Here is a 13,218-nt window from a genome sequence, read left to right as displayed (position 1 = left end):
CACATTTATATGAATGAAATGAAATGTACTTCCAAAAACACAAATGGGGAGCACATTTGTGTTTTTGGAAGTACATTTCATAAAATTTGTTTTTAATTATTTTATTTTTTAAATTTTTTTGTGTGATTGCTTACCACTGCTCACAGAGTTTGGCCAGCCATGCAAGACTAAAAAAGTTAGAAAGACCACCAGTTAAATTTATAGGTATATTGTCATAGAATTGTTATATACAATAAAATAATATTAGCTAAAATATAAGATAAAATATATATTTTTTTCAAAGTGATGAAAATCACCATACTCAGAAGCTACGTATGTGTGTTTTTTAAGCTTTGTACAATAAATATTGAATTGTAGGGTAAAATTGCATTCAAAGAATTAATCTTGAAAGACTAGGCTTTTCATACCAACTAAGAAATATTGTTCAAGGTTTAGGCTTAAATGGATTTCAGATGAACTAATGAGACATGTGGCAGAGAAGAAAAATGCATGGGATACATATAAATTAACAGGTGACACAAAAGCCTATTGCAGATAAAACTGGTCTGTAATCAAGTCACAAAGAAAGTTAGGCAGGCAAAGTCAGATTACAAGAAATCATAGGCAAAGGGTGCAAAGAAAAACAGCAAAGAGTTCTTTACTTGTGTAAGCTCTAGAAGTAAGGTGATTAATCAGATTGGTCCACTTGATATCGATGGTTAAATTGTTGATGATCCTGCTCAGGTAGCTAACAAACTGAATGAGTGTTTTGCATCAACATTTACACATGAGGAGTATTAAATGCCCGAGGTGTATTAAACTCTGGCTGTGAGCTAGATGATTTTCTAATAACTGAGAGCAAAGTGGAGGAGAAATTGTTGAAGATAAACATAAGAAAGGCATCTGGGGTAATATTAAAGAAGACAGCAAAGGAAGTAAACAAACCCTTGGCCATAATTATAGAGCTTCCTTGGACTCAGGGGAGGTACCCATTACCATGGACTGGAAATGTGACCCCAATTCACAAAGGAGGATCAAAGGATGACACTAGTAATTATTTTATTATTTGTTATTATTTTGGTTTTTTTTTAGGAGCATTAGCAACTAAGGTCATATTGCTCCTAGGGATATGCGGTGGTCATTCCCTGACCTTTCCGCATCCTCCATATTTGGTGGTGACGGGCTCGAACCCAGGTCTAATCAAGAAGCATGTGCTACGCACTGCTGCTCCTTCCCACCTGGCTACGGAGGCACCAGACACAAGTAATTACAGACCTGTTAGTTTAACTTCTGTTCCGGGGAAATTAATGGAGGCACTGGTTAAAGAAGCACTGCAGTATCATCTAGACAATACTTCGGTTATAGTTCGGACACAGCATGAGTTTGTTAAGGGGAAGACTTGCCTGACCAATTTGATTGGATACTATGATATATCCAATATAATACTATGGTCTCAAAGGAACTGGATGCAAAGAATAATTTTGATATATACTTGGATCTTAGGAAGACTTTTGATAATGTTGCACCTGGGAGACTGCTGTATAAATTGGAGCAGTGTGGCATTAAGAGCAAGTTGCTGCTATTGATAAAGGGATGGTTGAGTGGGAGAAGACAGAGAGTGGTAATCAATGGACACTGCTCTTCGTGGACTAATGTTTAGTGGTATCCCCCAGGGTTCAGTGTTGGGTCCATTGTTCTTTTTTGTATTTATTAATGATATTGATGAAGGTATATCAGGCTTAACGTCTAAGTTTGCAGATGATACGACGTTGGCAGGGTTATTAATTACACTAATGACAGTATGATACTGCAATAGCATCTAGAAAAGTTGAGCAAATGGGCTTGAGAGGTGGCAACTGAAGTTTTACATTGACAAATGTAAAGTATTGTATATGGAGTACAGTAATCCCAGAGTAACGTATCTACTGTGTGGTGCTACACTCAGGGTGGTAGAGAATGAAAAGGACCTGGGAGTAATTGTGCAGTTAAATATGAATTTTTCTGAGCAGTGCAGATGGTCTGCAAGGGTAGCTCATGGTGTCTTGTCAGTAATATACAGGAATTTTTCAAGCAGGGATAAATAAATGATTTGGAGGCCTCATTTTAGAAAGGATGTAAAGCTGCTGGAATGAGTACAGAGAAGGGCAACAAGATTAGTGAATGGAACAAAGGGTTGCTCTTATCAAGAAAGACTTAAGTTTTGCAAATTACAGTGTCTGGAGACTAGGCACCTGTGAGGTAATCTGATTGAGGTGTATAAGGCCTTGAATGGCACCACGTACAGGTGCCCACGTCGAGGGGCCATTCAAGGCCTAATCTGATTGAGGTGTATAAGGCCTTGAATGGCCCCTCGACGTGGGCACCTGTACGTGGTGAGGGGACCTCCCAGTTATGCTGCTGGTTTTCCAGATTAGCATCACTGGGATCTAACGCCCATACCTTGGTTCCAGGGTTACATCATTGGAATCCGGCGTGTGCAGCCGTGCGGCGTGACCCATGGATTTCGGAAAGGGGGATCCTGGTGGTTGAGGGGCCCAGCCTTAATACACCACTTTGGCCCCTGCTTCGACAAGACGGGAGGTCCCGGACTGGCCCGATTTGGATCAATCAGCGGGTGGTTTTTTTACTGCTAGTGTCAACTGCGTTCCAATAAGTCTCCCTCCCTATGGTCCTGGGACTGGATAAAGATTTATTGGTAATGTGGGTATGATGCTCCTAAGCGAACTCGGTGTGCCATTCGTGTATGCAGTACCTGCTAGTTCACGAGTGGGTGTCCCCTCGTATGGCTCCGCGGTGGGTGAGGTACTTAGGCATCAGACACTTTCTCTTTACTCTTATGAGTAATTTAAATCCAGTTTCTTCTGGGGTCCCAACAAGGCCCTACCTAATCGATCAGATGAGAGCGAGAGCAATTCTGCAAAAAGAGCCAGAACTGAGGATAAAACACCATCTATAACACCACTTTTCCTCATTCTCCATTCTACCGGAGAGCAGTCAATTGGGAAGATATCACCCTTCTTTATCCAGAAAGGATTAGAAGGGTTGGCAGGATCACCAAAATCCGTAAAACGGCTGCATTCTGGCGATCTTTTAATCGAAGCTTCAAGTACAAAGCAAGCAGAAAGAATCCTGAATGCAACATCCATAGGGGGAATACCAATCAGTGTAACACCCCACAAAACTTTGAACTCTTCACGAGGTGTCATTTCAGAGTGGGATCTTCTTCATGTCTCTGAAGAAGAGATCTGCTCTGAACTAAAAGACCAAGGAGTGACGGCTGTCAAGAGAATATCAATGCGGAAGGATGGGAATCTTGTCCCTACCCGAGTTCTCATCATAACATTTAACACCCCACGGCCTCCAAGTTCCATCAAGGCAGGCTACTTAAACTGCCCAGTGAGGCTTTACATCCCAAACCCACTGAGGTGTTTTAAATGCCAAAAATACGGCCACTCACAAATGGCTTGTCGTGGTAACCCTGCCTGTGCTCGATGTGGTTCGAAAGATCACGAGAGCAAGGAATGTTCAGCTTCCAAACCGATCTGTATAAATTGCCAAGGAGAGCACCCTGCCTACTCCAGAGCATGCCAGCGGTGGAAGGATGAAAAAGAGATCCAAAAACTGAAAACAGAGCTGAATATCTCCTACCCAGAGGCTAGAAAATGCATGCAACCAGTAAATAGCGGGAAGCCTTCATATGCCCAGAAGGTTTCTGCGAAGTGCGCTATTGGTATGCAAACTGAGATGACTGTATCACCAAGAGAGTCATTCACTCCGATTGCACGCTATTTATTGAGTTCACAAAAGCCCACCAAAAAAATGCAGTCAGCTGCCACTCCTATATCCGTACCTCATAGTGCTCCACCACTACCAAAACCAAGTGGTAAAGAGCCAACAGTAATAACAGAAACAATGGATGTCAAGCACAAGGAGGTACCGGATGAATCAGTCTTGGAACTCTTTGCGGAGGAAGAAATGGACACGGGACAGCGTCCATTCTTCCCAAAAAAAGATAAATCCAAGACTGACAAAAGTAAGCCCTCAGCACCTCGGAAGCCGCCTGATGGACCCACTAAGCCTAAATAATGGCTAAATTCCTACAATGGAATTGTCGTGGATTCCGGCGAAATACTGATGACATCAAGGCCCTCCTGCAAAAGCACGAGCCAGTTTGCTTTTGCTTGCAGGAGACTTATCAAAAGGCAAAAGATGATCCCACCATGCATAACATCACAATTTTTCATAAGGTAGAATTGCGGGTGGTCCTGCTCACGGAGGAGTGGCTATCCTTGTGAACAACCGTACCCCAGTTCAGCTCTTGCTAATTACAACTACCATAGAGGCTGTTGCAATTCACCTTACAGTGGGATTTTTATTAACTGTCTGTTCTATTTATTTGCCACCTGGGACTGACATCTCCCAGGAAGAGCTTGATGATCTTGTAACGCAGTTGCCTCCCCTTTTCTTACTTTTCGGGGATTTTAATGGACATAACACCCTGTGGGGTAGTGCTAACATCAATGGAAGGGGACGAGTCATAGAGCGTATGCTAAATGACAATGACCTTTCCCTTCTAAATACTGGAACAAACACCTTCTTCCATATGCCTACCCATACCTTTTCTGCCATTGATCTCTCTATCTGCTCCCCTTCTCTACTCATTTCTTTCACTTGGGAAGTGGATGAGAACCCATATGGAAGTGATCACTTCCCTGTGACAACCTTGTTACACAGTGGGAGACCATGTCTTCCTTTCAGGTTACCACAGTGGAAGATTGATCAGGCTGACTGGCCTGCCTTCCAACATCAGGCAAATTTTGACCTAAGTACAGTCAGTCAGGAGCCTATCAATGATGCAGTAATGTACATTACAGAAATCATTGTCCAAGCAGCTGTGAATGCTGTTCCAAAAACATCTGTCCGATTTTCACCATTTCCCAAACCTTGGTGGAATTCCCAATCCACAGCAGCAAAAAAGGCTCAAAACAAAGCGTGGGAGATATTCCGCAGATATCCTACCACGACCAATCTTATAGCCTTTAAACGCGCACGAGCCAAAGCACACTACATCCGTCATCAGAATCAAAAGGAATCGTGGATCAATTTTACATCATCAATTACTCAGTCCACTAGTACTAAGTTGGTCTGGGATAAAATCCGGAAAATGAAGGGAAATATACATCCCACCCTTCTTCAATCCTAGATTATAATAGATGCACTACTGCAGATCCAACTGCAAAGCCAATTCTCTTGGGGAAACATTTTCTAACATCTCTGCAACATCATCGTATTCCCCAGAGTTCCTGGTCCTGAAAAATAAAATCGAAAAACAGGCACTTCATTTTAAGTCTAAGAGCCTTTATCCCTACAACGAGGCATTTACTATACAGGAACTGAAAAGAGCCCTCACTCTTTCCAAAGCAAGTGCTGTTGGACCAGATGGCATCCATTATGAAATGATTAAGCATCTTTCAACAAAATCTATGGATTATCTGCTCCTTCTGTATAACAGAATCTTTATTGAAGGGCAGTTTCCGGATTCCTGGCGCAAGTCAACCGTTCTTGCCTTTGCTAAACCAGGACAGGATCCAAAAGTCACTAGAAATTACCGTCCTATTGCTCTGACTAGCTGTTTGTGCAAAATCCTGGAGAGAATGGTTAATTCTCATTTAATCTGGTATTTAGAATCAAATGACCTTCTCTCCAACATCCAGTGCAGCTTCCGAAGGAACCGGTCCACTTTGGACCATCTTATTAGATTGGAAACATCCATCCAGGATGCTTTCCTAAAACGCGAACACTTGGTGTCAGTGTTCTTTGACATGGAGAAAGCGTATGACACAACTTGGAGATTTGGCATCTTAAAAGATCTGCATAGCCTTGGTCTTAGGGGGCAACTCCCCATTTTTATTAAAAACTTTTTAGCCAATCAATCTTTCCAAGTTCGTGTGGGATCCTCACTCTCTTGTTCCTTTAGCCAAGAGGAGGGAGTACCACAGGGATCAGTTTTAAGTGTCACGCTTTTCGCCATCAAAGTAAATTCCATCACAGAACAACTTCCTCCAACCGTAAACCGTGCCCTCTATGTTGATGACTTTAGCATATTTTGTCAGTCATGCAACATGAGGGTTATTGAAAGACAACTGCAAAAAGCCACTGATCGCCTTAATTCCTGGGCACTTGCTAATGGCTTCGGGTTCTCGCCGGAGAAGACCGTTCGCGTACACTTTTGTCGTAAGCGTAATCTTCATCCTGAACTTGAACTAAGACTCGGACAAAATGCTATTCCAGTAGCGGCAGACACAAAATTTTTGGGATTCGTATTTGATAAAAAGTTGACCTTTCTGGATCACATCTGTCAACTCCGCACAAAGTGCACAAGAGAGCTGAATATTCTGCACTCTCTTTCCTCTAAATCTTGGGGTGGGGATCGATGCACCCTACTACGCATCTACTGTGCACTTGTACGATCCAGACTAGATTATGGGTCCCTGGTATACAATTCGGCCAGAGACTGTGTACTTCGTTGGCTGGATCCTGTCCATCATCTGGCTCTCTGTACCGCTATTGGAGCATATCGAACATCTCCAGTCCAGAGCTTATACGTCGAAGGAAATGAACCGCCGTTATCGCTTCAACGTAAGAAGTTGTCACTGAAATCCCTGCCAGACCATCCTACGTGGCCATCCATTTTTGAGCCACGATGGGAAAATTTGTACAACACCTGTAAGACTGCCAACCGACCTTTTGGTATTCATCTCCAAGACCTACTCAAAGAACTTGATATCAAGGTAGACAAGGTTGCCCAAACACCAAAGCAACCCCTTCCACCCTGGCATGCTCATGTCCCGGCATGTGACTTGTCCCTTAGAAATTGGGGTAAGTCGGACACTCCATCGTCTGTCTACCTGCAGCTTTATTCAGCACACCGAGCTGAACGTTCTGACTTCGCGTCAGTTTACACAGACGGCTCGAAGTCGGAATCATATGTGGGATCTGCTGCTGTCTTTACAGACAGCACTACATCGGAGCAGATTCCCTCTGAATGCAGCATTTTTACTGCAGAGCTGCACGCTATAGAGTTAGCCTTGGATCACATTAGTGAATGCCAATACCAACGGTTCATTTTATATTCCGACTCTCTCAGCGTGTTACAGGCTTTAATAACTGTGAGATCTAATTCTCATCCAATTCTGTCTTGCATTCAGCAGAAGATTCACTTCCTCCGTGAATGTGAATATGATATCCGCTTCTGCTGGATTCCCAGCCACATTGGGATTAGGGGAAACGATTTGGCTGACACCGCAGCCAAATCAGCAATTCCCAATAATAATTGCTACAGACTACAGGCAAATAATACACCAAAAGATACATTCCCAATGGCAGGATTCGTGGAATAGACAGACTGGGAATAAACTATATCATATAAAGCCTGTAATTGAACCGTGGCAGTCTAGTCTGCACAGGAATCGTAAGGAGGAAGTTGTTCTTGCCCGGACCCGCATAGGACATAGTCATCTGACTCATTCTTTTTTGCTGAGGGCTGATGACCCTCCTATGTGTGAGTCCTGTGGCACAATTTTAACAATCAGACACATTTTAGTTGACTGTCCAGATTTTAGCAATATCCGTTTTACTGCTTTTAATCATCTGACTGAGCCGTATACACTCAGTCAGATTTTATCCGACAATGACAATGTGTCTGCTGTTTTTAGTTTTTTTAAATCAATAAAGGTTTTTACTCGTATTTAAAATTTATATGTTATTTTGTTTCTTTTATTGATATATTTTTTATTATATATCTGGACATGGTGGCCTAACTAATAAGGTCACTGAGAGGTTAAATTTTTATATATTACCTGGTCTTGGCGCATTATAGCCTTAGTTGCTAATGCACCAGTAAAATCCAAGCCAAACCAAACCAAGCCTTGAATGGTTTGAGCGAGCTCAATGCTAATGGGATTCTTACTCTTGCCAAGATTAATCATTCGAGGGGACATAAATTCAAATTGAGAAGGACAATTGTAGAATATATGTGCAGAAATTTACCTTTAGCCAGTGGGTGGTTGATTGCTGGAACAAACTTCCATCTGCTGTTGTAGAAGTTGATAGTTTAAATAAATTCAAGGCAGAACTAGACAAACATTTGGAACGAATGGATCAGTGAAATGGGAAGGTTTTTTTTTTTTTTTTTTTTTTTTTTTGGGCTGATGCTGTATAATCTTGCTTTCTTGTATCATATGCCTGTACTAATGCTAAAAAGTGACATATGCCTTTGCTATTCTGCTTATATATTTTCATTGGAGCATTTTTGAATGTTTTCGGTTTTATTTTAATTTTTATTTAGTGTCTTAGACAGTACCGCATTTCATTTTATCTGCTGTATCAAATATGAAATAGAAACATTTTTGGTGTTTCCAGAGTTGTTTCTAGACTTGCCTATAGTTTAGCTGGTTTCTCAGGCTTGTTTGATTCTTTGTTTCTGTAGTAGCAATCCCAGTTTGCTCATAGCTGTGTGCAGAAAGATTATGCCCAACCATGCAAAATGACTTTATATAACCTTCATGACTTGAAGCTTTTGCCCTAGACTTAACTATGTCTGCTTAATTAATTTAATCATATTAATATATTAATAAATAAGTTACGCACTTTGGCTTATGTTTTTTATGTGCTACCAATCCCATGTAATAATTCTTTTTCATTAACATTTAAGTAAGAAAGCATTGTACATTGTAAATAACTTTAAAAAAATGAAAAATAATTAAGACTTTTACTTTTCTGCAGGTTTTACTTTTATTTATTCCTGATGGCATATAAATGCTTAAGATTATATATTGCTATATGATTATAAATCTTGGCGAAAAAGGAAACAGTTAATAAAATAATACTGAATGAAAGATATTAATTAATAACAACTGTTTGATAACTTCATTACCAAAAACTGATATTCAAGCCAGTTTTTATAAAAAATACTGTTACTATTTTCTAAAATCACAAACAGAGTAAAAACAGCAACACTTTTTCACAAAAAACAAAAAAGAAACTGCACTGAGTGCATTAATCTTCTCCACTAGAGCAGTGCCCTTTGTTTAGAGTAGTGCAAAACCAGAGTCACTTGGGTGAAATACCTCCATAATATGAGATTAATGCACTAAGTAGCAAACCCAGTTTGTCATAGCTGTGTATAGAAAGAGACTCTACCTAAAATGTACAATGACTTTATATGATTTAATAATATTAATTTAGTCATTAACTGTTGTTTGTGTCTTTGTTTTATCTATTCCAGATTTAAAAATAATATTATTCCATTTATTCTAACTATTATGAATTTTTAATTTTTTATTTTTTAGCTCTCATTGTTGACAACAGTTTGTACATCTCTTGTTCATGTGCCAAATTTCAAGAAAAGGTCAGATCTCACTAGAAAACAACTCATTTATTGTGCAGATGTTGTGTCTGAATTTGATCCTGAATTCATACTCAAGGCTTGTATTTGGAATGTTTTTTGCTCTAAATACAAAATTTATATCAATTACATATATAGGATGTTGCATTATATTTCATTTAGCTTTCATTGTTTTTTTTTTTTTTTTATTAAACATTTTTTTATTATTTTAACTTTGCTTAGAATATTATTTCAATATTTAAATTTTCAAAAACTTCAAAGAAGTAATTTAAAATGTACTAATCATTTACAGTTTTTTCATAAGATAAAGTTTTCCCTTTTAACACTTTAATCCAAAGTCATCAAAACATAAATTTTTGATGATTAACAAAAATTTAAATAAAAATTAACTAAAATCATCAGAGATAATTTTATTTTCATTTTTTTTTTATTAAGTACCTGTAGTACTTAGTACCATGCTTGGGTTGGAGGTTGAGAAGATAAGAGAAGATATTTGTTGACATTAGACTTGAACTTCTGTAAACTGTAATTTTCAGGAAAGACACATGAAAGAAGGTTGTTCCAGAAAACGGCAGTTGAATGAATAAACGAGGAAAATGAAAAGTTGGTTCTGTGAGTTTGAAGTTGGACAGTAAATGGATGTTGGCTGGTGGCGGCACGTGTTCGGACTGTTTTGAAAGAGAGAGAGAGTGGGATTTATAGGAGCCAATTCAGAAGAACAGTGCCCATGGAAGTATCTATAGAAAAGGCATGCAGCAGAAACAGTATGCCTATGAGACAACGAGTGGAGAGACTCTGTTAGAGATGAGTCATTAATTAACCTAACTGCCCTCTTCTGAATGGAATCTAGAAGCCTGAGAGAGGTTTTTGGGGCACCGCCCCAGATGAGGGAACAATGTTTCCCATGCTAGGGCGGATTTGTGATTTGTACAGAGTGAACAACTGTTTGGAAGAAAAGTAATGCCAAGAGCGAAAGAGAAAACCAAGTGTTTTAGATGCAGAGGAAGCAATATTTGTGATGTTCTTGCGCCAAGAGAGATTAGATGTCAGGGTAATCCCCAAAAGAGATATCATTTTGCCCAGAAATCGGAGTGTTACCAAAGATAAGTGTAGGAGCAGAAGAATCCTTTTTGTGAGATATAAGACAAGACTGAGTTTTAGAAGGATTGAAATCAACTAAGTTGTCTTTGCCCCACTGGAGAATTACCTGGAGATCAACATTTAAGGAATTCATAGCGGATATTTGAGGAGTTGAAGCTGATTGAGCAGGACAAGGTTTCTCAAAATGGAAAGTGGAATGCAATGTGCTATCATCAGCAAAACTATGGATAGGATTTCCAGTCAATGGAAGAAGGTCATTAATATACAAGAGGAAAAGAGTGGGGGAAAGAACTGAACTTTGGGGGACACCAGCATTTGTGCAGCAGTTAAAGACAGAGAGCCATCTACCATCACCCTCAGTGAGTGATCAGAGAGAAAAATGGATAACCAATTACAAAAAATAGTTGGCAAATCACGAGATGAAAATTTGTTTAGAAGACCTTTATGCCAAACATGATCGAAGGCCTTTAAGATGTCAAGAGCAACTGCTTGTGTTTCACCAAACTTTTCCATTGAATTAGATGTCAAGAGCAACTGCTTGTGTTTCACCAAACTTTTCCATTGAATTTGTACATAAATGGGTAACATAAGCCAGAATATCACCAGTGGATTGACACTGACGGAATCCATACTGGTGATCATTAATCAGATGGAAGGTTTCTAGGTAGTTTAAGAGTTGGCGGTTAATTGATTTCTCCATTACTTTAGAAAGAGTAGAAGTAATTGCAATGGGACGATAATTGGATGGGAGGGATTTGTCGCCCTTTTTCGGAACTGGCTGGATATGAGCAAATTTCCAAGCAGAAGGAAAAACACCTTTGAAATCAGAAAGTGAAGAAAGGTGGCAAAGAACAGGAGTAAGTTCAGGAGCACTGGTTTTGAGAACAAGTGGAGAAATACCATCAGGACCTGGAGCTTTCTTAGCATCAAGATTCGTCAAAATCCTTCTGACATCCTTTTGACGGAAGACCACAGGAGGCATTGAATGGAGCATGTTGGGAATGGTGGGAGGTGTTTTACCAAGATCATTAATACATGAGTTGGAAGAAAAATGGGATGCAGACAGGTCAGCTTTATCCTTGGCTGAAGTGACAACAGAACCATCTGGTTTTGAGAGAGGTGGGAGCAGAGATGGGCAAAAGTTGTGACCAATAGCTTTGGCAAGAGACCAGAATGTTCAGCTACCATTAGGGCAAGAAACAAGTTTTCTACTCTTAGCCTGTTCAAACTCTAGTTTGGACTGATTAATAATTGCTTTACAACTGTTGCGAGCTTTGGTGTAGGCAAAAATTAAACTGAAGAATTACGATATGCAACATTCTTCTCCTGAACGGCCTTGGCACACTTATTGGAAAACCAAGGTTTAGATGAAAAATGAGATTTTAAACTGGAGTGTGGGATAAAGGATTCCATTCCTACAAGAATAATTTCACTGACACGATCTGAGCAAACGTTGACATCAGAAGTTGGGAAAAGCCATGAGATAAAGGCTCCATTGGAGAAGAGACAATCACTAATTCGTGATCTGAGGTGCCTAAAGGACTACTCACTTTGACAGTGTATTTCGAAGGGTTGTTTGTGAGAAAAAGATCAAGCGTATTGTATGGTTAGGATTGTCCGGTATTCTTTAGGTAAATGAAAAATCTGTGTAAGGCGATCAGCAATTGCAAAAGCGTCAGCATATCGACCAGCTGGGTCGTTGTGACTAGAAAACGGAAGCCAGCTGGAGTTGTGAACATTAAAATCACCATTGAAAATTACCTCACTATTAGGAAAGTTGGACTGGAGAAAGTCAAGTTGCAAAGAGAGGTAGTCAAAAAGAGCTCCAAGTGATTAGTGGAGTTGGGAGAACAGCAGAGACAACAGATGAATTTGACAGAATGAGGTAGAGAGATTTTAAGCCAAAGAAAATCGAAAAGAGGAGATTCCAAATTACCAAGTCTCTGACAGGGAATATCGGAAAGGACATATGCACAAGAGGCAAAAGGAATCGTACAGCGAATAATTTGGGCAACTGAGATGAGCAGTAGTTGAATTAAATGATGACTGAGTTTGTCAGAAAAAGTACATGGGGTTTGGCAGACTGCAATTGGAAATGGACATCATTGAGATTAGAATTGAGACCATGTATGTTTATGAAATGAACTAGGAAGTGTTTGGGAGGTTTAGATCTTTTTGCAGATAAGCTTACTCTATTAGTTTGACAATTCATGGCATATTCAATAGTAAGAAAAATGGGAGGGACATGCTGTATGAAGTAATGAAATTTTTGGATAATGCATACACGTGGTAAGAATATATACCCAGATCCTTGATATTACGTGCCTTGACAATGTCCCCTGCATACACACTACTCAGACTCCCTCCAGTCACTATCTGACAGAGTAGAGGTAGCAAGATTATACACTAGCTGATCCGGAAGCCTCCTAAAGAGTTACCAATAGAATCGGCCTGGTGTACTAACTAGCGGCCGGCCTGTGAATACCGTTTTAGAGCTGTACCTTCAAAACGTAAGGAAGATTGGATCTCGCCATGATGTCCATCATGGCCTCAAAAGTCATCAGTCATAGTGCATGATAGAAGAGATGGGGAAGGGTTGACTGGAACTTAGCTCTGGAGACTAAACATGGGTTCCACCACTTCAAGCCTCCAATAAGCAAAGTGGTGGTGGTATTGCACCAGTTGATTAGAGTCATCTACCACCTAGTATTGCCTGGTAACACAGAGGCCGG

General features: G+C 40.0%; 1 protein-coding gene across 3 annotated transcripts in view; it reads left to right on the top strand.

Annotated features, from left to right (window-relative positions):
- The window catches only part of LOC150090805 (telomerase protein component 1-like), an 827,340-nt gene that overhangs the window by 50,559 nt on the left and 763,563 nt on the right, over positions 1 to 13,218 (top strand). For all 3 annotated transcript variants that reach the window (XM_090372947.1, XM_090372938.1, XM_090372956.1), the window contains exon 5: positions 9,330 to 9,464. In XM_090372947.1, the coding sequence (XP_090229073.1) occupies positions 9,330 to 9,464 (135 nt within the window). The remainder of the gene's footprint in view (positions 1 to 9,329; positions 9,465 to 13,218) is intronic.

Source organism: Mastigoproctus giganteus, chromosome 1 (assembly GCF_048544385.1).
Source record: "Mastigoproctus giganteus isolate SK-2022 chromosome 1, ASM4854438v1, whole genome shotgun sequence".
Lineage (NCBI taxonomy): Eukaryota > Metazoa > Arthropoda > Arachnida > Uropygi > Thelyphonidae > Mastigoproctus > Mastigoproctus giganteus.
The sequence above is the reverse complement of the archived record's forward strand: the minus strand, read 5'-3'. Positions and strand labels throughout refer to the sequence as shown.